A 25,257-nucleotide genomic window follows, 5' to 3' on the forward strand; every position below is an offset into this window, starting at 1 on the left:
GTTTGGAGGTGTCTGGACTCTTTCCATTTTTCCACATTGGGTTAATGTTAGATATAGGATTATGGCTTCTAATGTACCTTGTAGTGAAGTATGTTCTTGCTATTCCATGAATATTAAAATCCTTCACAATGACAAAAGATGAAATTTTACCATTTTTCTGTTGTGACTATATTAAATTAATCATTTTCCTTCTTTCAAAACCTAAAATTTGCTGACTTACATGGATAAATCTGTACATGTTAAACAGGTTTTTTTTTAATACTTCATCTTTGGAGGGAAATATACATGGCCATTCACCTTGTGATTTCTGCAAACTCAGAGTGCATTTCTCTATTTGCATGTATTACATTACCTCCAGTCTTTAGAATAAGCATCCTTGTGCCATTTTCTTAATGTCATTTGTGACCATTACTTTTTTTATTGGATTTTTTTTCTCATTTTTTGAAGTGGAGAGCTCATTAGACAGCTGTTTGCTCATCAGACACTCTCTATGCAGACAAAGTTTGAAGCAAATAATTTAAACGTTTCTCTCTTTGTTAGGTGTTGAGATTTAAGTGGTCCTAGCAGACCATGCTCCACTATGTTTGGGGATTTGTTTTGGTTTGATTTGATTTGATGTGTTTGGGTGCTTGGGCAGCTTGTATGTGTGTGCAGTAAGCTTGCCTGATGAAAGCCGTTATGTAAATGATCCCGTGGTTGGCGACTTTACAGGACAGGAAATCAGAAGCCAGGTGATCTGGGCGGAGCTAGGAGGAGCCTCTCTGGGGAACCAGGCTGAAGGAACCGGAAATTCCTCCATTCCCTGTTGTACTCGGGGATCCTCATGGTCCAGAACAAGGTAAGAAATTGTGGCCGGGTCCGAGGGAAACTGAAAGTCCGGAGCCGCAGTGTCCGCACGCGGCGTGAGGCCTGGGAAAGTCAGCGTCAGCAGCAGCGCAGTGGCGGGAACCGCAGCCCGGCGGCCCTGGAACCTCCCAGGTCATAGGAGCCGCGGTGCTGGGACCCGGGTGGGAGGGGACAGGGCTGTGCCCGCTGATGCTGCTCTTAAGGACACCTTCAGCTCTGCCGGCCATGTGGCCGTGTAGGCTGCTGCTCAGGTCGTCACTCGTAGCTGGGTTCGGTCGTTTCGGTCCTAAAGAGCCAGGCGCCTCTCCGTGCTCCACGCGCGCCCCTTAAAAGTGCCGCCTGTCCCGGTTCTGTCTCTTGGTCCTGGTTTGCTCTCTGACCGCTTCTCTGTCTGGGGGTCTCCTCTCTCCTGGCCCCGCTCCCAGACGGCCTTCTCTTCTGCTCATCCTCCTCCCCAGGCACGCGCTCACCTAGACCTGTTGCTCATGGAGTGCGCTGTTAGGTACCCAGTTTCCACCGCCTTATCCTTTCAGACACAGCTTTCGATACCCTGTCGTTGATATCTTTCCATGGACGGCAGGTTTGAGATACCATGAAGTGGTCATTAGTTTGTGTTTCCTTTCCTTTTTGCACATACCGTTGCCAGACTGTTCTGTCATAAAATAACTCTTAATATCATCTGGTAGAGCATTTTCATTGTGTTTGTTTGCACACAGGGAATCTTTGCTATGGTGGCAATTCCGCAGCTACTGGTATTTAAATTCATCCATGCTTTCTGAAATCCCTGTTTTACTACTTGCTTCTACTTCAAGAGAGTGTCCTTTGACCCTGACACTAGACATCCTGAGAGAGCTTTGTAGATAACAATCACCAGTGCAGATATGATTAAAGCGAATATATTTTATGGAGTGCCACACATACGCTTGTAAACATTAATGAAACGATTTACATCCCATTATTTTCCGTCATATCCATGTTCAATCTTAGATGTAAATACAGCATTCAGAAATGTGTCTTCATGTGCTGTGTTCTCATGTTACATCATAGATCCAGGCAAGGTCAACATGCATGCTGTGATAATATATCATGTCACATAATTTTCAATTAGCAAACTCACTTTGAATGAAAATGAAATTGTGAAGCATCTTTTGAATATTTATAGTCGCTCACCTGTATCTGAAAATGTCTCTTTTGTTGAAGAAAGGGTCTCTGCCCATGCACATTTGCCGGAGTGTGGTTTTTCTTTTCTTTCATGATCAATGCTGTGACTGTTGGTCTGTTGTAGGAGGAGTGGGAATGTCTCAGCCATGCTCACAGTGCATTTACAGAGATCTCCTGCTGGAGAACTGCAACCGTGACTGTTCTGGTGTGAGAATAGTTTCTTGCAGTCTTCCTTTATCTTCCTCAGAGTTCCTGGAAAACTACTCAGCCTGTCTGTGATTTGTGTTTGAATTGGTTGTCCTAGAAGTCACTCTGTAGACTAGGCTGACCTCATACAAAAAAAGAACCCTGCCTGCCTCTGCCTCCCAAGTGCTGGGATGCAAGGCATGCACCACCAGTGCCTGGCCTTATTTCTTCTTTATAGTATTTACTTGGTATCTTTTAAGCTTCTTGGTAAACACGGGGTATTTATGCATTGTATTATGAAGTGTTTCCTAATAAATGTCTGCGTCCTGTAGTCTGTTTCTTCCTAGTTTCAGTTATTACAATTTCTTAGTTTTTTTTCCAGCTACACATAGTCAAATTTCATCAATTCATTGAGTTAGACCTCGTTCCTTCTTTTATATGTGTATATTTATTTACTTTCCCTATAATAGTGGTTGATGAGTCTGCTTATTCTGTAAGGTAAGTAAGTTTTTGGCATTTTGATGAAATTCTGTTGGTTGCAGCAGATGAAATTGATTCTGAATCTGCTGCCCCTAATAATTTACGTGTCCACTCTTCTGCCACTGTCCTGGAGCTGTTGTTCCTGTGGATCTGCAGTGTCATGTGTAATCACAGCTGGGATCACTGAAGTTTCGCTCTCTTTTTTTGGCCTTTCTTTGCAATTTTGTAATTTGTAAATAATATAAATTAGTAATTTTCTCTTTACTGACTCTTAAGTAATTCCTGTGTCCCTTGATTGTCACAAATTTTTAGTTAAAAGTAATAAGTCTTTTAACACTGTCATTTTCACAATAATGAAGTCTGTTTCGTGGGCAGACAAGTTTTTCCTGTCTTCCAGTATCAACTTGTATTCTTAGTGCGAATTGAAATTTTTTTATTTGTCTCTTGTGCTTGGTTAACTGTTTTTCTTTTTTCATCTATTTTTTGTTTATTGTTTACTTGGAGTAAATTAAATAGAAGCAAAAACAGATTAAAAAATCTTCTCTAATTGGTTTGTTCTATGTATGAGAAAAACAAACAAAAGTTCTGCCTCTATAAAGCCATTGACGCCTCAAGTTCTATTTGTATGCTTTGTTTTTAATTTTTACACTTAGGAAATATTGATATATAATGATTGTGCAATGTTATTTGCTCTTTACCCTGTTTTCACCCTCTGTCATATACTGGCTAGACATGATTTCCTCCCAGTTGTCCCTTGCATATTTCATGTATGATTTTGTGTGTGTTTGGGCCAGGTAATAAGGCTGTAATATATCAGTAATTTCTATTGCCATGTCATAAGTCAGAATTTTTCATCAGTGGCCTCCTCATCCTCCAGCTCTTATCAACTTTTATCTCCTTTGCTTTAACGTAGCCTGCAGTGTAGATGTGGGAACATGGAATTCCTTTCAGAGCCTGTGCTGTAAGCAGTCAGTTGTTCTCAATATTTGATGAGTTATAAGTCTGTGAAATAACTATTGTCCATTTAGAACAGGGTTTCTTAGACCCCTGTCAAAAGCAGCCCCTGGCTTTGGTGGTATTGCAGTCAGTGAAAGGCAGTTTGAGTATGTATACATGTAGCAGAATGTCAGTAGTGGATTCTCTCCTAGGGCCTGCCACCTTCACCCTCACAGGTTTTTGGCCAGGTTGTCCATGCCATGCATATATTTCCATGTGTGGAGCGTGCTTCAGATCAAACCAGCAAGCCTTCTGTTATCCCAAAAATAGTCCTGCTCCAATGACAACAATGGGCATTTCTTGCCTGGCAGGATGGGATTATAGCAAAAAGGATTCAAATCTGCCTATGATAGTGGTCCATGCTGTTGCCTCTCTTGCTCTTCCAAAGCTGTCTGCTTCTCTCCTGTGCCCATCCCAGATGGCCGTTCCCTCTTTTACTCATCATCTGCCCACTATATAAATCTCCCCCTAGACCTGTTGGATGTCAGTTGCCCATCTGGTCCCGGGCCACGTCTTCATCCTTAAAGACACACACACACACACACACACACACACACACACACACACACACACTCACTCACACACACACACATTTTTTATGTGTCGCTTTGGAGCCTGTCCTCGAACTCTCTGTGTTGACCAGCATGACCTTGAACTTACAGAGGTCTCCCTGCCTTTGTTCCCCCTTGATCTCCTTTTATTTTCTTATTTCTCTAGAAGGAGTTTCAAGTGTAATATTGAAGAGATATGGAGTGAGTGGACATCTTTGTTTTGTTCATGATTTTAGCTGTTTAGCCTTTAGTTTCTCTCCATTTAGTTTGATGCTGGCTGTTGTTTTCCTGTATAGAGCTTTTATTATGTTTATGTATGTTACTGTTATTCCTGATCTCTCCCAAGACCTTTATCATGAAGGGGTGTTGGATTTTGTAAAAGGCTTTTTCAGCATCTAGTGGGATCATGTGGTTTTTTTTTTTTCAGATTAATTATGTGGTGGAATCTATTGATGGATTTTCATATGTTGAACCATCCCTGCCTCCCTGGGATGAAGCCTACTTGATCATGGTCGATGATTTTTCTTATGTGTTCTTGGATTCAATTTGCCTGTATTTTATTGAGTATTTTTGCATCAATGTTCATGAAAGAGTTTGGTCTGTAATTCCCTATCTTGGTTGTATCTTTGTAAGGTTTTGGTACTATGGTAATTGTACACTCGTAAGAAAAATTTGGCAGTGATCTCTCTAATTCTATTGTGTAAAGTCAATTTGAAGAATATTGGTATTAGCTCTTCCTTGAATTTTTGGTAGAATTCTGCACTGATGCCAACTGGTCCTTGACTTTTTCTGGGCGGAAGCCTTTTTGGCTGCTTCTATTTCTTTAGGGAATATAGATCTGTTCAAATTTTTAATCTGTCCTTGATTTAATTTGTTACGTGATATGTATCCAGAAAATCATCCATTTCCCTTAAATTTCCCAATTTAGTGGAGAACAGGTTCTCAAAGTATGACCTGATTATTCTTTGGATTTCCCCAGTGTCTGTTGTTATGTTCTCTTTTTCATTTCTGATTTTATTAATTAGCATGCTCTCTCTGTGTGTTTTGGTGAGGTTGGATAAAGTTATTCCTATTTTGTTGATTTTTCTCAAAAATTAACCCTTGTTTTCATTGATTCTTTGTATTGTTTTCTTTGTTTCTACTTTATTGATTTCAGGTCTCAATTTGATTATTTCCTGGTGTCTACTCCTCCTGGATGAGTTTGCCTCTGTTTGTTCTATATATGTTAGGTATTCTGTTAATTCTTTAGTGTGGCAATCCTCCAATTTCTTCATGTGGGCACTTACTTCTATGTGTTATCCTCTTCGAACTGGTTTCAAAGTATCCCAAAGGTTTGGGTATGTTTTGCTTTCGTTTTCACTGAATTCTAGGAAGTCTTTGATTTCTTTCTTTATTTCTTCCATTACTCAGGTTGATGAAATTGAGCACTGTTCAATTTCCATGAGTTTGTGAGGTTTTTGTAATTTGTTTTGACATTGAATTCTAATTTTAAGCCTTGGTGGTCTGACAAGATACAGGGTGTTATTCCAATTTTTTTGTGTATGTTGAGGTTTGCTTTATTGCCAAGTATGTGGTCGATTTTTTTAATGATTATTGATGATCAATTTATTAAGGAAAACCACTCATGAGAGAAGCCAATAACCAGAGTAGTGCTCAGAGAAAGCCATTCTCAGTTGCACTCTGACACCTGACTGGAACCTGAAAAGAGAGTGAGTCCCCTTCCTCTCAGCTCTTTATTCCATGCACCTTCAAGGTCTCTGTGACTATGACCAAATGAGTGTGGTCAGAGCCACAGGTACGCTATCTAAGATCTCTCCCTACATTCAAGAATGTCCACCCCTTTTTAGACATATGATGTGATACATAGGTAGTTTTTGAGAAATCTCTTGACTTCCTTTTAGCTGCAGGAAGGAAGTATATGAGACTTCCTATTTCCCTTGTCTTCACAAGATTCCTTCTGTGATCTCTTTTAGTTTTGGTTGACTTTCAACTTTTGCAGTATTTCCTCCTATTCTCTTGCTGAAACACACATGCTGAAAAATCTACTTATAGACGGTCTTCTCTATGTGTGTAATTATTTACTCTTTTTGTTTTCAAATAAACAATTTTCTATGACTTTTGAGAATGTAATTATGATTTGATTAATGAATATATTTTTATTATAATGTATGTGCTTGTTTTGTTTTATTCATTTTTAAATTTAAATTAGAAACAAGGTTGCTTCACAAGTCATTTCCTCTTCCCTCTGTGTCCCTCCCCTCCTCCCGTGCCATCCCTCCACCCCTCCCAATATTCCCTCATTTCCCCAGGGATGGTGATGCCCTCCACTGTGGTGTCCATAGTCTATCATTTCATCCAGGGCAGTGCCTAGACCCTCCCCCAAGAGTTCAGGGTGAGATTGCATCTCACATTGTTGGAGATTATTTAAATTGCTTATATGGTCTTGATTTAATTTTGGCAAGTGATAACTCTCCAGGAAGTCATCCATTTCCTTTACATTTTTCAATGTTTGGAGGACAGGTTTTCAAAGTATGAACTGATGTATCTGCATTTCCTCAGAGTCCATTGTTATGTCCCTCTTTTCATTTTTGAATTTGTTAAGTTTCATGTTCACACTCTGCTGTTTGGTAATTTTTCACAAAGGTTTGTCTATCTTGTTGATTTTCTCAAAGATCCAACTCTTCATTGCATTAATTTTTTGTATTCTTTTCCTAGTTTCTACTTTATTGATTTCAGTCCTCAATTTGATTATTTTCTGGCATCTACTCCTCCTGGGGGTGTTTACTTCTTTGTGTTCTAGAGCTTTCAGCTGTGCCGTTAATTCTCTAGTATAACTATTCTCCAGTTTCTTCATGTGAGCACTTAGTGCTATGCTCTTCCCCCATAGCACTGCTTTCAAAGTGTCCCTTGAGTTTGGGTATGCTGTGTCTTCATTCTCATTGGATTCTATGAAGTCTTTCATTTCTTTTTTAAATTTCTATTTCACCCAGGAATGGTGCAATTGTTCATTATTCAATTTCCATGAGTTTGTAGGGTTTCTGCAATTTGTGTTGTTGTTGAATTCTAATTTTAAAGCCTGGTGGTCTGATAAGATGCATGTGGTTATTCCAATTTTTTTTGAAGTTGCTGAGATTTCATATGTTGCCAAGTATGTGATGGATTTTTGAGAAGGTTCCATGTGGTGCTGAGAAGAAGGATATTCTTTTTTATTTGGGTGGAATGTTCCTTAGATGTCTGCCAATCCCAATTGGGTCATAACTTCTATTAGTTCCTTTGCTTCTTTGTTAAATTTCTGTCTGGTAGTCCTGTCTACAAGTGAGAGTGGGGAGTTGGAGTCACCCACTATAAATGTGTAGGGGTTTATATGTGCTTTGAGTTTTAGTAATGTTTCTTTTATGAATGTTGGTGCCTTTCTATTTGGGGCATAGATGTTCAAAATTGAAACTTCATCTTAGTGGATTTCTCCTTTGATGAATATGAAGTGCCCTCCTTCATCCCTTTTCCTTGATTTTATTTTGAAGTCTAATTTTGTAGATATTAGGATTGCTATCCCTGCTTGATTCTTAGGTCCATTTGATTGGAAAATCTTTTCCCAACCCTTAACACTGAGGTAATGTCTCTTTTTTAGGGTGATGTATTATTCTTGTATGCAGCAGATGTGTGGGTCCTTTTCTTATACTCCATTCTGTTAGCCTGGTCTCTTTATGGGCAAGTTAAGACCATTAATATTGAGGCATATTAATTAATATGGATTGTTCATTCTTGTTTGTTTTGAAATAGTTGATGGTGTTGGAAATATATGTGGATATCCACCTCTTTTCTTTTGGCTGTTGGTAAGGCGACATTATCTATTACCTATGTTTTTCTGGTTGTAGTTAACTCCCTTGTTTTGGGATGTTCCTCCAGAACTTTCTGTAGGCCTTGGTTAGTGGATACATATTGTTTAAATCTGGTTTTCTTGTTGAATATCTTGTTTTCTCCATCTGTAGTGATTGTAAGCTTTGCTGGTTATAACAGTCTGGACTGACATCATCTTCTTTTAGTGTTGGTAGAATATTTATCCAGGACCTTCTGTCTTTCAGAGTTTCCATGGAGATGTCAGGTGTGATACTGATAGGTTTGCCTTTGTATGTTATTTGGCGTTTTTCCTTTGCTGCTCTTAGTATTCTTTCCTTATTGTGTATGTTTGGGGGTTTTAGTATTACGTGGTGAGGGGATTTCCTTTTGTGGTCTATTCTATTTGGTGTTCTGTAGGCTTCTTCTACTATGGCATGTCTTTCTTTAAGTTGGGAAAGTTGTCTTTTATGACTTTGTTGAATATGCTTTCTCCCCCTTTGAGGTGGATTTCTTCACCTCCCTCTATACTTATTCTTCTTAGGTTTGGTCTTTTCACAGTGTCCTATATTTCCTGGATATTTTGTGTTATGGATTCGTTGTACTTTAGCTTGTCTCTAGTCGATGAATATATTTCCCCTCGTGTAACTTCCACACCTGAGGTTCTGTCTGCCATCTCTTGTTTTTTCTTGGTTATGCTCATATCTGTAATACCTGATCGTTTGCCGAGTTTTTCTATTTCTAGCATTCCTTCAGAGTGTGTTTTTTTTATTGTCTCTATTTCAGCTTTTAAGCCTTGTGCTTTTTGAATTGTTTCTTGTAATTTTTGTATTGTCTTTGCCTCTCTTTTTTGCATTTGATGAAGTGTTTGGTTTGTCTTTTCTTCTATTTCTTGCATTTTGTAGATTGCTTTTTTCCATTTCTTGCAGTTCTTGTATTTTTGGGGTTTGTTTTTTCTTCCATGTCTGTAAGGGATTTTCTCATATCTTCTTTGAGGGCCTCTATCATTTTCATGAAGTTGCTTTTAAGGTCTTTCTCATCTGCTTCTTCGGCTATGGAGTGTTCAGGTCTTGCGGGAGTAGATTCTCTAGTTTCTGGTGGTGTCAGGTTGGTTTTTCTTTTGGTGGGTGTGTTTTTGTATTGTCTCCTTCCCATTATTTCTTCCTATCATTGCAGAATGAGGCTCTTTCTCCACTGGTGTGTATGTGACCCTTTCCAGTGGGTGGGAGCAGGTACTTTATGGTGGCTTTCCTCTTTTGTGAATAAAGGCCATCCTAGCATCGGGACCTTAGCAAATTTTGGGTAGGCTGGACCCTTGCTTAGCCTATCCTATTGGAGGAGACTCTGACTTGTAAGCTGGCAGTCTCTGGGCAGGCTCAATCCCGCTGGTGTGGCATCTGGGTCTGCTGTGAGCAGTCCTCAGGTCTCCGTTTTTCTGCTCAGGCCATGGGTATTTAAGCTTGCCTCAACTCCCCTGTCCCATGGGTGTAAACTGGAACTTGAAAGCTGCCAATCTCTGTGCGGGCTGCATCCCTTCTGGCGGGGATCCCACACTGCAGTGTGCAGTCCTCAGGTCTCCAGTGTTTCTCTAATGTGATAAATCTTTTGCCCATTAATGTAATCTTCAATTCAATGAGACAATACATACAGGAGAGAAACCTTACATGTGTCCTGAATGTGAGAAATCCTTTTCAATGAAAGACTTACATAGAGATCATCAGAAAATTCATACAGGAGAGAAACCTTATAAATGTAATGAGTGTGACAAATCCTTTACATAGAAAAGCAGTCTTAGACTTCATCATAGAATCCTTACAGGTAGTAAACCTTATAAATGTGGTGAATGTGGCAAATCCTTAACCACAAAACACAGTCTTAGGACTCATCAGTGAATGCATTCTGGAGAGAAAACTTACAAAGGCAGTGAATGTGACAAATCCTTAACCACAACATGCTGTCTAAGAACTCATCAGAGAATCTATATTGGAGAGAAACCTTAGAAATGTAGTGACTGTGGTCAATCCTTTTCCAGGAAAGACTATCTTAGAGATCATCAGAGAATCCATACAGGAGAGAAGCCTTACTCATTTTACCAAGTAAGGCAGGCTTAGAATACATTATAGAATACATACAGGTGAGAAACATTACAAATGTAGTGAATGTGACATCCTTTTCCTGGAAAGGGAATCTTATAAATCATCACATAATTCCTACATGATGAAAGCCTTATTAATATAGTGAATGTGACATCCTTTTTGTTGTCTCACATCTTAGAAGACATCTGAAAACTCATACAGGTGAGAAACCTTTCACAATGTGGTGAGTGCTTGAAATCCTTTACTCAAAAAATACAAGCTTTGAACTCAAAAGAGAATGTAAACCTTTGAGAAAGTTGAGAATGTAGCAAATGTGAGAAAATCTTTCTCTCAGAATATGTTGCAGGAAATTGATCGCCCTCAGACACCTGAGTGATAATAATATCAACCTTGGATTAGGGGTGGAATTCAGAACTAGTTGACATGAAATTGCCAGAGTACATGGAGGTGAGTGGGAGACAGATAGATACACAGGAAGGAGAAGGAAGTGACTTGGGAGTTTTTCAGTCTTTTTGGTTTGAGGTGGTTGGAGGGACACTCTCTTGCTTGGTCTCTGTGCAAAGAGGAAGATGAGCAGGTTGCTTCATGCCCTATGAACGGGCAGGTTTTCACTCCAACATCTAACTCCAGAGTCTGTATAGGTAAATAAAACAATAGAGATTTAGTTAAATACTACATATGGAGGCTGTGGCCGAGCCAGTGACATCAAGACCAGAAATCCCACCAGTCCTGGTCCTGAGCAACAGGATATTGAATGCAGGGCTGTGGGACCACAGTCAGGTGAAACCACTGAGGACACAGAAAAACAACATGAACATGTCAGAAAATGCATAGAAAAGAGAAATAGTATAAATCTAGCAAATGCGAGAAATTCGTTAGTCTATTCTCATTTGTTGTTAAAAATCGGTTTATTCTGCATACAGTGTTCCTGCATGTTTCCCTTAAAGACAGGAGAGAGCACCAGATCTCATTTTATTGTGAGCCATACTGTGGTTGCTGGGAATTGAACTCAGGACCTCTGGAAGAACAGTCAGTGATCTTAACCTCTGAGCCATCTCTCCAGGCCTGTGCTTACTTTTTTAAAGAATACATTACAGAACTCTTTGGAGAGAGAACCCTGAGAGTGGTAGTTATCTTTGTTTGGGTCATTTTGCTCTGAAGATACACCATGACCATGGCAACTCTTCTCAAAGAAAACATTCAGTGATTGTTTGCAGTTTCAGAAATGTAGTCCACTGTCTTTGTTATGGGGAATGTAGTGACATGCAGACAGTCATGGTACTTGAGAAGGAGCTGAGAGAACTATGTATTGATCCTAAGGAAGGAGAAAGTGAGCTGTGTACTAGGTATGGCTTGAGCATGTATGAGACGTCAGTCCCTGCTTGCCTCGTGTCAGACCTCCTCCTAGAGCTAGAAGACCTGTGGGTGAAGGATTCAAACATGAGGCCATGTGGGCTATACCTGTTCAAACCAGCATAATAGTATGAAAAACCTTTTGTCTTCAGAATCACCACGAGTTTCCCTGTGGAAGAGAAAAGTTACAAATGTACCAAATGTACAAGCAAACGTCTTGACCTGTCTATGAAAACGTCTGGAACTTCATACGAAACATCAAAGGGGGTCCTGGGAATGGTGGCAATGGCGGTAGGCATTCTGGCTTTATGCGGAGTTCAAATGTGCCTTGTTCCATAGACAACAGTTTCATCACCAAGAATTGCCCACCTTAGCCCATGGCAATCTTGGTAGTCATGATGTCAACAAGCACTGCAGTTTTCCTTCCAGTATTTTTGGAGTGCTGTATTAGTGGGTATGTATTGTTTAAATCTGGCTTTGTCATGGAATATCTTGTTTTCTCCATCTATAGTGATTGATAGCTTTGCTGCATATACTAGTCTGTGCTGGCATCCATGGTCTCTTAGTGTTGGAAGAATATCTCTCCTGGACCTTGTGACTTTCAGAGTTTCCATGGAGAAATTAGGTGTGATTCTGATAGGTTTGCTTTTCTATATTATTTGCCCTTTTTCTCTTCCTGATATTAATATTGTTTCTTTATTGTGTTTTGATTGTTATGGGCTGAGGGGCCTTTTTGTGGTCAACTCTACTTGGTGATATCTAGGCTTTTTTTTTTTTTTTTTGGTTTTTCCAGTCAGGGTTTCTCTTATTGTTTGGTGGCCTGTCCTGTTACTCGGTGTGCAGACCACGCTGGCCTGGAACTCACAGAGATCCACCTACCTTTGCCTTGCCAGTGCTGGTATTAAAAGCGAACACCGCCAATGCTCGGCCTGTATGCTTCTTGTACTTTCATCGCATGTCTTTGTTTAGGTTGGGGAAGTTTTCTTCTATGGTTTTGTTCCATTTGTTTTCTGCACCTCTGCGGTCTTGTTCTTCACCTTCTTCTATCCCTATTTTTCTTAGTTTTGGCCTTTCACTGTGTCTCATATTTCCTGGATATTTTGTATTAGGGATTTGTTGGACTTAAGATTTTCTTTGGTTGATGAATCTCGTTTTCCTAGTGTGTTTTTAACACCTAAGATTCTCTCTTCCCTCTCTTGTGGTCTGTTGGTTATGCTTGCGTCTGTAGTTCCTGTTGTTTACCCATCTTTTACACTTCCAGCATTCCTTGAGACTTTTTTTTAAAATTGCTTCTATTTCAGCTTTCAAACCTGGCACTGATTGAATTACTTCTTGCACTTTTTTGATTGCCTTTTCTGGCATGTCTTTCAAGGATTTTCTCACTTCTTCTTTAGGGTCTCTATCATAATCTTCAAGAAGTTGGTTGTAAGCTCATTCTCTTCTGTTTCATCTGTGTTGGGATGTTGAGGGCTTGCCGGTATAGAGTCCCTAGACTCTGGTGGCCTCATATTGGTTTCTCTATTGTTGAATGCATTCTTTTTTTGTTGTCGTTGGTTTCACGAGCCAGGGATTTTCTATATTGTTTTGGAAGAGGTCTGTCCAGTCTGGCCTCCAACGTACAGGGACCCGCCTGCCTCTGCCTCCTGAGTGCTGGTATTAAAGGCGTGTGCCACCACCACCCTGCTATTGAATGCATTCTTATATTGTCTTCCCATCCCTTTTTCCAGTGGGTTCATGTGGGGTGTCTTCCTCTCCTGGTGGGTAGCAGTCCGAGGTTCTTTTCTGGTGGCTGCAAGCATATCCACTACTCTGATTGGTCCCACTGTGGGTGCACAAAGGTTGATTAGGAGAGTGTTATCAGCTGACTCTCAGTTGCTTGGTGAGTGGGGTGGGGAGCATAGACCTGCTTGCTGTCCCTAGGCCTTGCTGTTTTCTGAACAGCATTTGTAACCATTTCTTTTTGGTGTTGTTTTTTTAAAGTGGAGGGTTCATTATAGAGCTGGACTTTTTGGTCCTCAGAAACTCTCTATGTAGACATGGTTAGAAGGAAAAAAGGTAAACATTTCTCTGCATGTTGAGTGTTGTGATTAAAGTGGCACCAGCAGACAATGCTATATTAGGTTCTGGAGTTTTGTTCAGTTTCCTTTGTTTTGATTTGATTTGATGTGTTTGTTGCGTGGGCAGCTTTTATGCCTGTGCAGCAAGTGTGCCTGATGAAAGCTATTATGTAAATTAGCCAGTAGAGGGCTGGTTTACAGTACTCAGAACCAGAAGCCAATTTTAGTGGGCATGGCCATGAGGAGCCTCTCCAAGGAACTGCCCTGCCTTCAGGGGAAATTCTTCCATTTTCTGTAGGTCTGTGGATTACCCGTGGAGGGAACCAGGTGAGGAAGAGCCTGCAGTGTGCCTGTGGGGTGGCCTAGGAAAGTCAGAATCAGGAGCTCAGTGGTGGGAACCATACACTGGCCCCCCCTGGAACCTCCCAGGTCAGCGGAGACCAGTGCTGTGACCACGGAGGGAGAGGACAGGGCTGTGCCCTCTAAGCTGCTCACAAGGACACCATCAGTTCCGCTGGCGCCTCTGGCTTTGAAGGCAGTGGCTCAGGTCGTCGCCTATGGCCAGGTGCCATTCTTTCCATCCCCATGAGCCAGGCGCCTCCCCATGCACCACACCTGCCCCTTAAAAGTGTCCTTTGTCTTTCTTCTCTCTCTAGATCCTCGTTTGCTCTCTGACCGGTTCTCTGTCTGGGGGTCTTCTCTCTCCTGTCCTTGCTTCCAGATGGTCTTCTCTTATGCTCATCCTCCTCCCCAAGCACATGCTCACCCTAGACCTGTTGCTCATGGAGTGAGCTCTTAGGGGCCAAGGACCGGCCACCTTTCTGCTTACCATTACAGACACAGCTTTGGATATTCTGTCGTTGATATGTTACCATGGATGATAGGTTTCAGATACCATGAACTGGGGATTACTGTGTGACTCTTTTTTCTTTCTCACTAATGGCGCCCAGATGATTCTGTCATAAAATAATTCTTAAAATGACCTCATAGAGCATTTGCATTGGCTGTTGTTTGCAAACAGGATATGTTTGTTATGGTGGCAATTCCAGGGCTCATGTAATTTAAATTCATCCATGCTTTCTGAAACCCCTGTTTTACCACTTGCCTCTTCCAGACAGTGTCCTTTGTCTCTGAGACTGGGCATCCTGAGAGAGCTTTGTAGATAATAATAACACGAAGAACCAATGCAGATATGATTAAACAAAATATATTTCATACAGGGTCACACATGGTTATAAACATTAAAATTTTACATTCCAATAATTCTCCCTCATCATCATATTCAGTCTAAGATGTAAATACTGACTTCAGAAACATGTCTTCATTTACTGTGTTGTTAAGTAGAGACAATGCCAACTTATATGCTGTTAGAATATTTCATGGCACACAATTTTAAAGTTACCAAACTCGGTTTAGATGTAAAGGAACTTATAAGGCATATATATATATATGTATGTATGTATGTATGTATGTATGTATGTATATAGTCAACTTTATCAGAAAATGTTCCTTTTTGTTGAAGAAACCTTCCCTGTCCATTTATACATGGCCAGACTCATTTTATGTCAAGGATTGTTGTGCGTATATCAATGCTGTGACTGTGCATTTCTTGGAGAAGGAGTGGGAATGCCTCAGCCATACTCACAGTGCATTTACAGAGATCTCCTGCTGGAGAATTGCAGCAGTGAGGGTTCTGGGGGTGAGAATAGTTTCTTGCAGTCTCCCTCACTCCTCAGGGTTCCTGGGAAAATGACTATTCATGTGTTTGAGCTGTATGTGAAATGGTCTCACATATCACGGTTAAAGTGAAATCCTCAGTCAAAGACAGATTTCCCTTGATATTTTCTCCCCATGTTTATCCTACTGGAAAGAATTAAGTACCTTTCATTTATGCTCCATGGGAAGTTCTAGGTGATTTTCACAAAATTTCTTTTCCTTGTGCAAAAAGAAACAAACAAAGAAGATCTTGGTATAAAGTCTTTGAATCTTCACAGAACATAAACATCATTTCATGTATTCTCACAAGTTTGAATGAAAACATGCTATCATGGTTTGAGTTAGGTAGTATTCCTATGTCTTTTTTTTTCTTCCTCTTTTCTGTCTACTGATGCTGTTAGCATTCAAGGTTCTAGGAGAAGATACTTTTAAACATTGATCTTTAGTAGGTTTGAAGATTTGTTGTATTCCTAAGAAAATGCCACAGTATACCATGCTGATTGAAAGGTTGAGGTGACTGGGCGTTTTCTGTTATATGAATGATTCTCTGCAAGCCTGCTAGTCATTATTGGTTTTCTGTGCTAGTCTTCATTCTTAATGCAGATGTTGAATCTTCTCTGGAACATTGTCTCTTTGCTTCCAACAATTCTGTCATGGAGGGTTTCGTAGATTTGGAAAGTATTTTCAGGAAATGCATTCATCCCAATCACATAGCTTTCTGGAAATGTACGATTTGGTCATCTGGTAATAGTCTTTGTTTTGCAATTTTATAGAATCAACTTTTGTATTAGCTACCGTCACCATGTCCAACTCTCTTCACAAGAAATCTTTTTTGAAAAATTCCTTCACCTTTAGCACTTTGCATCCTTATATTTGAAGGAAATACTTTTTTGGAAAGTATATATTTTGATTTTATAGTGTTTCCTCCTATTTTTGACATCTAGATGTAAAATTTCAACAAGAGCTCAAGTTTTCTCCTAAGACACTCGGAGAAGAGCCACAAGAACAATGGATGCTTCTGTGGTAAATGCTCCCCAGGTCAGTGTCATGTTCACATTTTTATGCAAACGTCATGATGCATTATGCCTCTGTTTCTCTGAGGTCAGCACAAAACCATGGGCACTGAAGTCATACATTGTAGTCATTGTCATGTGTATATAGAGAATTAAATTAGGTTTCTCTATAGGTACAGAAAGGGGCTCTTACATCTGAGCCATGTCTTCATGCTGGTGGGAGCTTGTGATATTATATAACACTGTATATTCTAGTTTCAAAAATAAAGGAGTAAACATAATTGATAGCTGTCTATGCTAAATTCTTGTTACAATTATTTTTCATTGCTATTATATACATTTATTTTGGTTATTGAAAATATTTCTTGTTCATCTGATTGCTTTGTCACATATGCATTCTCTTTCCATATATATTTCCAAGTATTCTGAAGTATTATTCATGAAATTGTCATTTTCAAAATTGTTTGTGTCAACTTTTAGAAAAATTCAAATAACACTAATGTTATCTAATTCTGGTTTTCTGTTTATTTCATGGTTGTAATTCTTCCTCATGAAATAGCTTCACAATGTACTTGATTCTATGTGTTGTTAAGAGCATTGGTCATATGCAATGATTTTATGTTCTTTACACTCAAGAAAAAAGTGAGTTTATTTTATCCATGGAATCTGCATTCTGAATCCAACCGCTTTGTTCTAGAGAGTGTGCAGCATTATAACTGGGCCTCAGGATCTGAACTGAGCATTTTGGAATAGTCATGTGAACACAGTTTCAGACAGCATCCATGTAGTGTCCATAGTAAGCAAGGTTGACTGGTGTACAAATTCAAAGCATAATTTTGCTCATTATAACCTTACCATCTGAGACATGACAATGAGATTCTGTTTGATATCAGCACATATTTCATAAAGGTACATTCCTGCATCTAGATCTCAAATGTGTATGTTGTATTCCTTAAAGTTTGCTCATTGCAAGACTATTATGTCATTCTGCTTTTACACAGACAAAAAGGACAATAGTCCCTGAATGGTATAGAAAGTGTCTTTTATTAAAATTAAATTGTATCATTATTTTTTGTGTTTCCATATGTTTCCCAAAAAGTATGTGTAGTGTGTATGACTCCTGCCTAAAATGCAGCATAGAATCTCAAGGATCTGAGATAACATCTTGTTTTGTAGTGCCATGTTTGTTCTGACAATCAAGCTATATAAAAGGACGTTAAGATATTACAGACTGTAAACAGGAGACAAAATTTTTCAAATGTACTCATTTGGCAATATTTTATGGTACTCAAGTCTTAGAAAACATCAGAATATTCATGGAGGAGAGACACCAAATTAATGTAAGCAATGTACTATGTCTACCTATACATTGTCTTTGAAAGAGTAGGCATGGGGGACTTGTAGAAAAGTCATGACCTTTAACAATTGACATGCCTCATCTATATCACAAGCATATCTCTAATTCATTAGGTCTCTTTGATATGGGGGAGGTTTCTAGACAAGGTTTCTCTGTGTCTTTGAAGGCTGTCCTGCAACCAAGCTTGCCTGCCTCTGCTTCCTGAATGCTTGGATTAAACGTGTGTGCCATCACTTCATGGGTCATTAGGTTTCTTTTACACAAGAAATCATTTTGTGGAGCAGTGCATGGTAAAAAGGTAATTTTGCATTGCAGGGTCTGTTATCACTCAGGGATGTGTCTGTAGACTTCTCACAGGAAGAATTGCAATGTCTGGACTGTGAACAGAGGGCTTTGTACTTGGATGTGATGTTGGAGAATTACAACAATCTGCTTATTGTGGGTAAGTGTTCTAGTCTCATAGAACTCCTGATTCATCCTTTTCATTACCCTACTTTGTGTATCTGTAAACTCTCTGAAACTAGAAAATCCCAGAAATGAAGAAAGTTTTGGTTACCAGATAACTGGTGTTTCATTTACATTTTCTGTGTTCTCTAGAAGAGTAAAGAATACTTTCTACCTACTATCTAATATGCAAAGAACATTACAAAGGTCAAAGAATATTGACTTGTCAGGGCATGGAAATATATTGTCGTACTTATCATAATTAGAATATTTTAATTTTATTACTGGATTTCAGTCTTCACCTATTTCTTATTATAAACAATGCAAAAGGTTTTAGAGAAAGGGCTGTTGATTATAAGAAAGTTGTGTGGCTAACTAATTTATTTTATGATTACCATGTTTAGTACTGGCATCACATGATATTAATATTTCTACTTTACAGCCTGAATCTAGAAGACAAATTTAGTTCCCTGCAAATGTGGTTTTTGAATTCCACGTTATGTTACTCTGTCTCAAATCTAAAGATATAGGGAATCATTCTCATAATCCCTCTCAGAGCTTCTTTCTCAAGTTTTTTCCTTCCCAATCTGACCAGCTGCAAGGGACAGTGTTTATATAAAACCTGAAGACTCTTCACCTGAATGATTTAGGCCATCTAAATTTGTATGACTGTTGTTTAGTTTGGTCTATTTGTGGAACTTCTATCAGTAGGATTAAAGCCTTTCCCTAATACTTTGAATTGGTATCCAGAAACTATTCCTGGGAGTTGGTTTCTTCAAATAGACTTAATGCAAAGGGAGGAACTTAGATATACCTCAACTTAGTATGCCATGCTTTGTTGAAATCAATGTGAGAACTGCCTCTTTTAGAACACAGAGGAGGACTTATTGGGGGCATGATGGCGAGCCAGGGAGAGGTAACACACAGAGAGTGAGGAAGGGACTGTAGAACGATGTCAAATGAAAAAAAAAACAAATTAAAAAAAAAAAACAATGAGTAGACCAATATTGGTTACTGTGGTTTGCTGTAGATCAAATTGGAGATTCTGAACATCCATTTATTGATTGTTAAACAGAAAAGTCCTCTGTTAATAGTGCTGTCCCTGAAAGTTACTAGTTTATATGTCATAGAAAACCTAAGATAACATCAGGTATTGAATCTGTTACTCATGCATTAATTGCTATTATTCACAATTGTTCTAATTTTTCAGAGTTCTATCACCTATGTGGCAAATGGGAGACCATCTTGCACCAAGGCACAAAGCATTTTATCCATGACCATGAAATTATTCAAGAGAAGTCTTACACATGTAATGAGTCTGGCAAAGTGATTCTTGAATCCTGCCAATGTACACCTTGTGACACAATGGATACTGCCAAAAATGTCAACAAGTACAGATTTGGTAACCACAGAGATGCCTCTAATGAAACCTTAAACCTCAACAGACACAACATTGGGAATGCTGGGGAAGAAACTTGCAAATATGAAGATTGTATAAAGTTTTTGTATTTGTGTTCCATCTTTAGCCAAAATCAAAGAACTCACATAGGAAAGGAAATCTACAAAAATGCAGAGCATGATGCAACTTTTGAGTCTAATACTGAAACCAAACTTAAAGAAACTGATTGCGGAGAGAATCCACATCAATGCATGCAATGTGAATTCTTCAAGACTCACTCAAACCTTGTTAGGTATCATGGTTGTAGTAAATCAGTTCTGAATTTTTCACAACTCAGTATGTATTACAAAATCCATTGTAGAGAAAATCCCGACAAATGTACAGATTGTGGCAAGTTCTTTAATTATTTATCAAAGATTGAAAGAAATTTCAACATCTACACTGGAGAGAAACCTTACAAATGTAGTGAATGTGACAAATCCTTTTCCAAGAAATACCATCTATCAAATCATCAGAGAGTCCACACTGGAGAGAAGTCTTACAAATGTAGTGAATGTGGGAAATCCTTTTTCAGGAAATACAGTCTTACACTTCATCAGAGAATCCACACAGGAGAGAAACCTTACAAATGTAATGAATGTGACAAATCCTTTTACAGAAGAGACCAACTTAGACATCATCACAGAATCCACACAGGAGAAAAACCTTACAAATGTAGTGAATGTGACAAATCCTTTCTCACAAAATACCATCTTGTAAATCATCAGAGATTCCACACAGGAGATAATCCTTACAAATGTAGTGAATGTGACAAATCCTTTAACACAAGATACTATCTTAGATGTCATAAGAGAATCCACACGGGAGATGATCCTTATAAATGTAGTGAATGTGACAAATTCTTTAATACAAAAGAGCATCTTAAAGCTCATCAGAGAATTCACACAGGAGAGAAACCTTACAAATGCAGTGAATGCGGCAAATCTTTAACCACAAAACACAATCTTATACTTCATCAGAGAAGTCACACAGGAGAGAAACCTTACAAATGTAATGAATGTGAAAAATCCTTTAACAACAAAAACCATTTTAGAATTCATCAGAGAATCCACACAGGAGAAAAACCTTACAAATGTAGTGAATGCGGCAAATCCTTTTCCAAGAAATGCCATCTTAAAAATCATCAGAGATACCACACAAGAGATAATCCTTACAAATGTAGTGAATGTGACAAATTCTTTAACACAGAAGATCACCTTATTGCTCATCAGAGAATTCACACAGGAGAGAAACCTTACAAATGCAGTAAATGTGACAAATCCTTAACCACTAAACGAAATCTTGTACTTCATCAGAGAATTCACACAGGAGAGAAACCTTACAAATGTAATGAATGTGACAAATCCTTTAACACAAAATACCATATTAGAATTCATCAGAGAATCCACACAGGAGAAAAACCTTACAAATGTAATGAATGTGACAAATCCTTTATCACAAAATACCATCTTAGAAATCATCAGAGATTCCACACAGGAGATAATCATTACAAATGTAGTGAATGTGACAAATCCTTTAACACAAAATACTATCTTACAAGTCATCAGAGAATCCACACAGGAGATAATCCTTACAAATGTAGTGAATGTGACAAATTGTTTAACACAAAAGACAATCTTAGAGCTCATCAGAGGATTCACACAGGAGAGAAACCTTACAAATGCAGTGAATGCGACAAATCCTTTTACAGAAGAGACAAACTTAGACATCATTACAGAATCCACACAGGAGAGAAACCTTACAAATGTAATGAATGTGGCAAATCCTTTTACAGAAGAGACAGACTTAGACATCATCACAGAATCCACACAGGAGAGAAACCTCACAAATGTAGTGAATGTGGGATATCCTTTTCCAGGAAAGACAATCTTACAAGTCATCAGAAAATTCACACAGGAGAGAAACCTTACAAATGTTGTGAATGTGGGAAATCCTTTTTCAATAAATACAGTTTTACACTTCATCAGAGAATCCACACAGGAGAGAAACCTTATAAATGTAGTGAATGTGACAAATCTTTCACTGAGAAACGTAACCTTACAACTCATCAGAGAATCCACACAGGAGAGAAACCTTACAAATGTAATGAATGTGAAAAATCCTTTTCAAAGAAATACTATCTTACACTTCATCAGAAATTCCACACAATATATAAACCAAAAATGTAGTGAATATGGCAAATCCTTTTCCAAAAACTGATATCTTACAACTCATCTCATAATCCGCACAGGAGAGAAATCTTACAAATGTAGTGAATGTGACAAATCCTTTAATACAAAATAGTATCTTAGAACTCATCAGAGAATCCACACAGGAGATAATCCTTAAAAAATGTAGTAAAAGTGACAAATCCTTCAACACAAAAGATCATCTTAGGGCTCATCAAAGAATTTACGCAGGAAAGAAACCTTACAATTGTAGTGAAAGTGGCAAATCCTTTAACAGAAGAGACCATCTTAAAATTCATCAGGGAATCCACACAGGAGAGAAACGTTACAAATGTTGTGAATGTGACAAATCCTTGTCAAAGAAATGCTATCTTACAACTCATCTGAAAAATCCACACAGGAGAGAAACCTTGCAAATGTAGTGAATGTGACAAATCTTTATCACAAAAGACTATCTTAGAACTAATCAGAGAATGCACCCAGGAGATAAACCTTACAAATGTAGTGAATGTGACAAATCCTTTTCCAAGAAATGTTATTTTTTAACTCATCTGAGAATCCACACAGGAGAGAAACCTTACAATTGTAGTGAGTGTAACAAATCATTTAGCAGAAAAGGCTGTCTTAGATTATAGATTATAAGAGCAGGACTTTCCCATAGAATATTTGTAACTGTTGATATTCAGTTTTCTGTTACTATCAGTTTGGGAAAAGTTATTTAATGCTCTAAAATGGACATTTTTCTCTTGTCTGGGCAACAATTGTCACCATGTACTGATTTAATTTGGAAAGAGCAGATTACCACTCTGTTTTGAGGTGTCTGGACTCTTTCCATTTTTCCACGTTAGGTTTAATGGTGTATATAGGGTTGTGGCTTCTAATGTACCTTGCACTGAAGTATGTTCTTCCTATTGCATGAATCTTAAAATCCTTCACAATGACTAAAGATGAAAATTTACCATATGTCTGTTGTGACTATATTAAATTAATCATTTTCCTTCTTTCAGAACCTAAAATTTGATGACTTACATGGGTAAATCTGTACATGTTAAAAAGTTTTTTTTTAATGCTTCATCTTGGGAGAGAAGGATAGATGGCCATTCACCTTGTGATTTCTGCAATCTCAGATTGCATTTCTCTATTTGCATAAGTTACATTACCTCCAGTCTTTAGAATAAGCGTCCTTGTACCATTTTCTTAGTGTCATTTGTGACCATTACCTTTTTGTTTGACTGGATATTTTGTCTTTATTTTGTTTTCTCATTTTTTGAAGTGGAAAGCTCATTAGACTACTGTTTGTTGACACCTCAAAGCAGGGGTATGGGAATCCACTGTTTATAAATTAATTCAGCACAGAGTGTCAGTTGTTGTTCTGACAGGACAAAATTGGCCATTTAAAAGGATTAAATACCTTACCAGAAACTGTTATTGACATACAACTCAATATCAATAGTTACAAATATTCTGTGGGAAAGTCCTGTTCTGATCATCGTTGGTGATTTCTCCCTCAGTCAGGAGGGAAAAAAGGGCAGAGCACTAGGACCAGTGTGTAAGAAACATGTTAGATACCTTAATGATAGCACCCAAAGTGCTAAGGGTACTGTGTACATTTGTGGGGAGAAGAGTTGTCAATGACCTTGCTCAGATGTTAACCCTCTGTGACATAACACCAACCTGCCAGGCGCAGTGTGTTCCTACACTGACAAAGCACAGGGCCACAAGAGCTACCAGAATCAATCAGCAGTAGGCTGGTCAGCCCCAATGTATTTTCCTTCTTTGTCTTCTTTGTAACCAATATCTTCTCCTTGAACCTCACTTGTACACATGCTCATAATGAATTCTGTTACAGAAAAGATTATGCATATGAAAACTTTCAAAAAAATCTATTGAACAAGCTTAAAAGAGCCAGTCTGAATCTGAGTCTCATTGTGTTGTTGGGATGTGGGTGACATTTAGAGGCATACACAGAAATAAATGAATACAAAACACTATTTAACTGAAGTCAAGGCTGAGAATTTAGACATACATCAGGTGTCCCATGTGCATGAGCACTATATACAAAAACTGTGAAACAAGTCACAGCTTGGTTGTTGCTTCCCTTGTCTTCCAAAAGCAGTGTCATAGTGGGAAGACAATTTTCTGTGTATTGAAATGAATTCTGTTTGAATTTTTGGCAAGTTCAAGGGAAATGCCAACCACTGGAAACCTGACCAACAGCCTATGACGGGGATGGTGACAGGCCATGAGAGAGAGTACACACATGATATTATGCTACTTGTATAGATGCTCAAACTGAGTTCACATGATTATTTGCACACCACAACCTGGTTCTGTTTCAGCCTCTGACCAATAAACTTTATATGCAATATGTGGTCATTATTTCAGGGATTCATCACTTGCCACATAAAGAGATTGCGTGAGAATTGTCTACACAGCCATAAAGAAAAATATCCATAGATCTGGTTCAAATACTAGGGAGTATAATGGAGGAGGGGACAACATATGGAATCAAAAGACTAAGAACTTTAGCTATGAAAAAAATATACTAAATATTAAGAAGAATATTCTGGAAACAGCTGAGGCAGCACAAAGAAGCTGAGCGTACAGTACACTCTCAGGGAATATCATTTATCCCAGCTGTGATTACAGATGGCAGTGCAGAGGCATAGGAGCAACAGAAGATGAAAACATAAGAGTATAAAGACACAGACCAATGCTAGGGAGCATCAGTTCCAGAAGCAGAACAACAATAATGACCACATGAGTGTCACCAACATAAAGCACTGGTGTTACACAGTAGTCAGCCTCATCAGTCAATGGTAATGACAAAACTATCTACCAGAGAGAATATATGGTTACAGGTCTGATTCCCACTCTACAATGAATCACATACAGATGGGGGATGTCCTGTATTCTGAAAATATATTTTTCTTACTGCTTGATGAATAAACCTGTTTCAGTTAGTGGACAGGCAGGATGTAGTCAGGCAGGAAGTGTGGGGACCAGAGACCCTGGCCAGAAACCCACTCCTCGATCAGCCTGGGAGCAGGCAGCTGTGAGACAATGTTTACTGAAAACAATTCAGTGCCATAAGTACTTGGTCACTGAAACACTCTGACTTTGATCTTCCCGATAGCTAGCTACTCCCTGTTGTTCCCAATTTTGGTGCCAGAGATTTAACCACCAGCCAGGAGGAAAGAGTAGAGGGATGTGTGAGAGGTATGTTGGAGATTTGTGCATGTATAGAGGGCAGAAGTGTTTCTGAAGGGAAGCGTTTTTCTTGGGAATTTCTCCTAAGCCAATATTGGGAGCATAAAGTATTCTTAATGCAACCGACTGGTCTCTGTGTCATCTATCGCGACCACCTTGCCACATTCTTGGGTACAGGCTGTGCAGGAGTCAAGGCAATTGGAGGTCCCACCGAGATCATGAAAGCGAGGTAACTGGGCAGGTATCGTCTCTCTTTTCTGGCCAGGGACAGATTGGGGAAAATAAGAAAATAAGCGATGGGAAATAGTTCCGGGAAGCTTGAATTACAAT

General features: G+C 38.8%; 2 protein-coding genes across 2 annotated transcripts in view; both read left to right on the plus strand.

Annotated features, from left to right (window-relative positions):
- Window positions 1-11,924, plus strand: part of LOC101825891 (zinc finger protein 260-like) — a 41,951-nt gene extending 30,027 nt beyond the window's left edge. The window contains 2 exon segments of the mRNA XM_040733825.1: window positions 1,427-1,443; window positions 9,692-11,924. Of these exon segments, the coding sequence (XP_040589759.1) occupies window positions 1,427-1,443; window positions 9,692-10,165 (491 nt within the window). The 3' untranslated portion in view covers window positions 10,166-11,924.
- Window positions 479-25,049, plus strand: LOC110339479 (zinc finger protein 665-like). The gene is made up of 4 exons (XM_040733812.1): window positions 479-838; window positions 16,221-16,314; window positions 17,962-18,088; window positions 19,301-25,049. Exons 2-4 carry the CDS (start codon window positions 16,285-16,287, stop codon window positions 21,715-21,717), a joined length of 2,574 nt encoding a protein of 857 aa, XP_040589746.1. The 5' UTR covers window positions 479-838; window positions 16,221-16,284; the 3' UTR covers window positions 21,718-25,049.
- The last annotated feature ends 208 nt before the right edge of the window (window positions 25,050-25,257 follow it).

This window comes from Mesocricetus auratus, unplaced genomic scaffold (genome assembly GCF_017639785.1).
Source record: "Mesocricetus auratus isolate SY011 unplaced genomic scaffold, BCM_Maur_2.0 Super-Scaffold_100037, whole genome shotgun sequence".
Classification (NCBI taxonomy): Eukaryota; Metazoa; Chordata; class Mammalia; order Rodentia; family Cricetidae; genus Mesocricetus; species Mesocricetus auratus.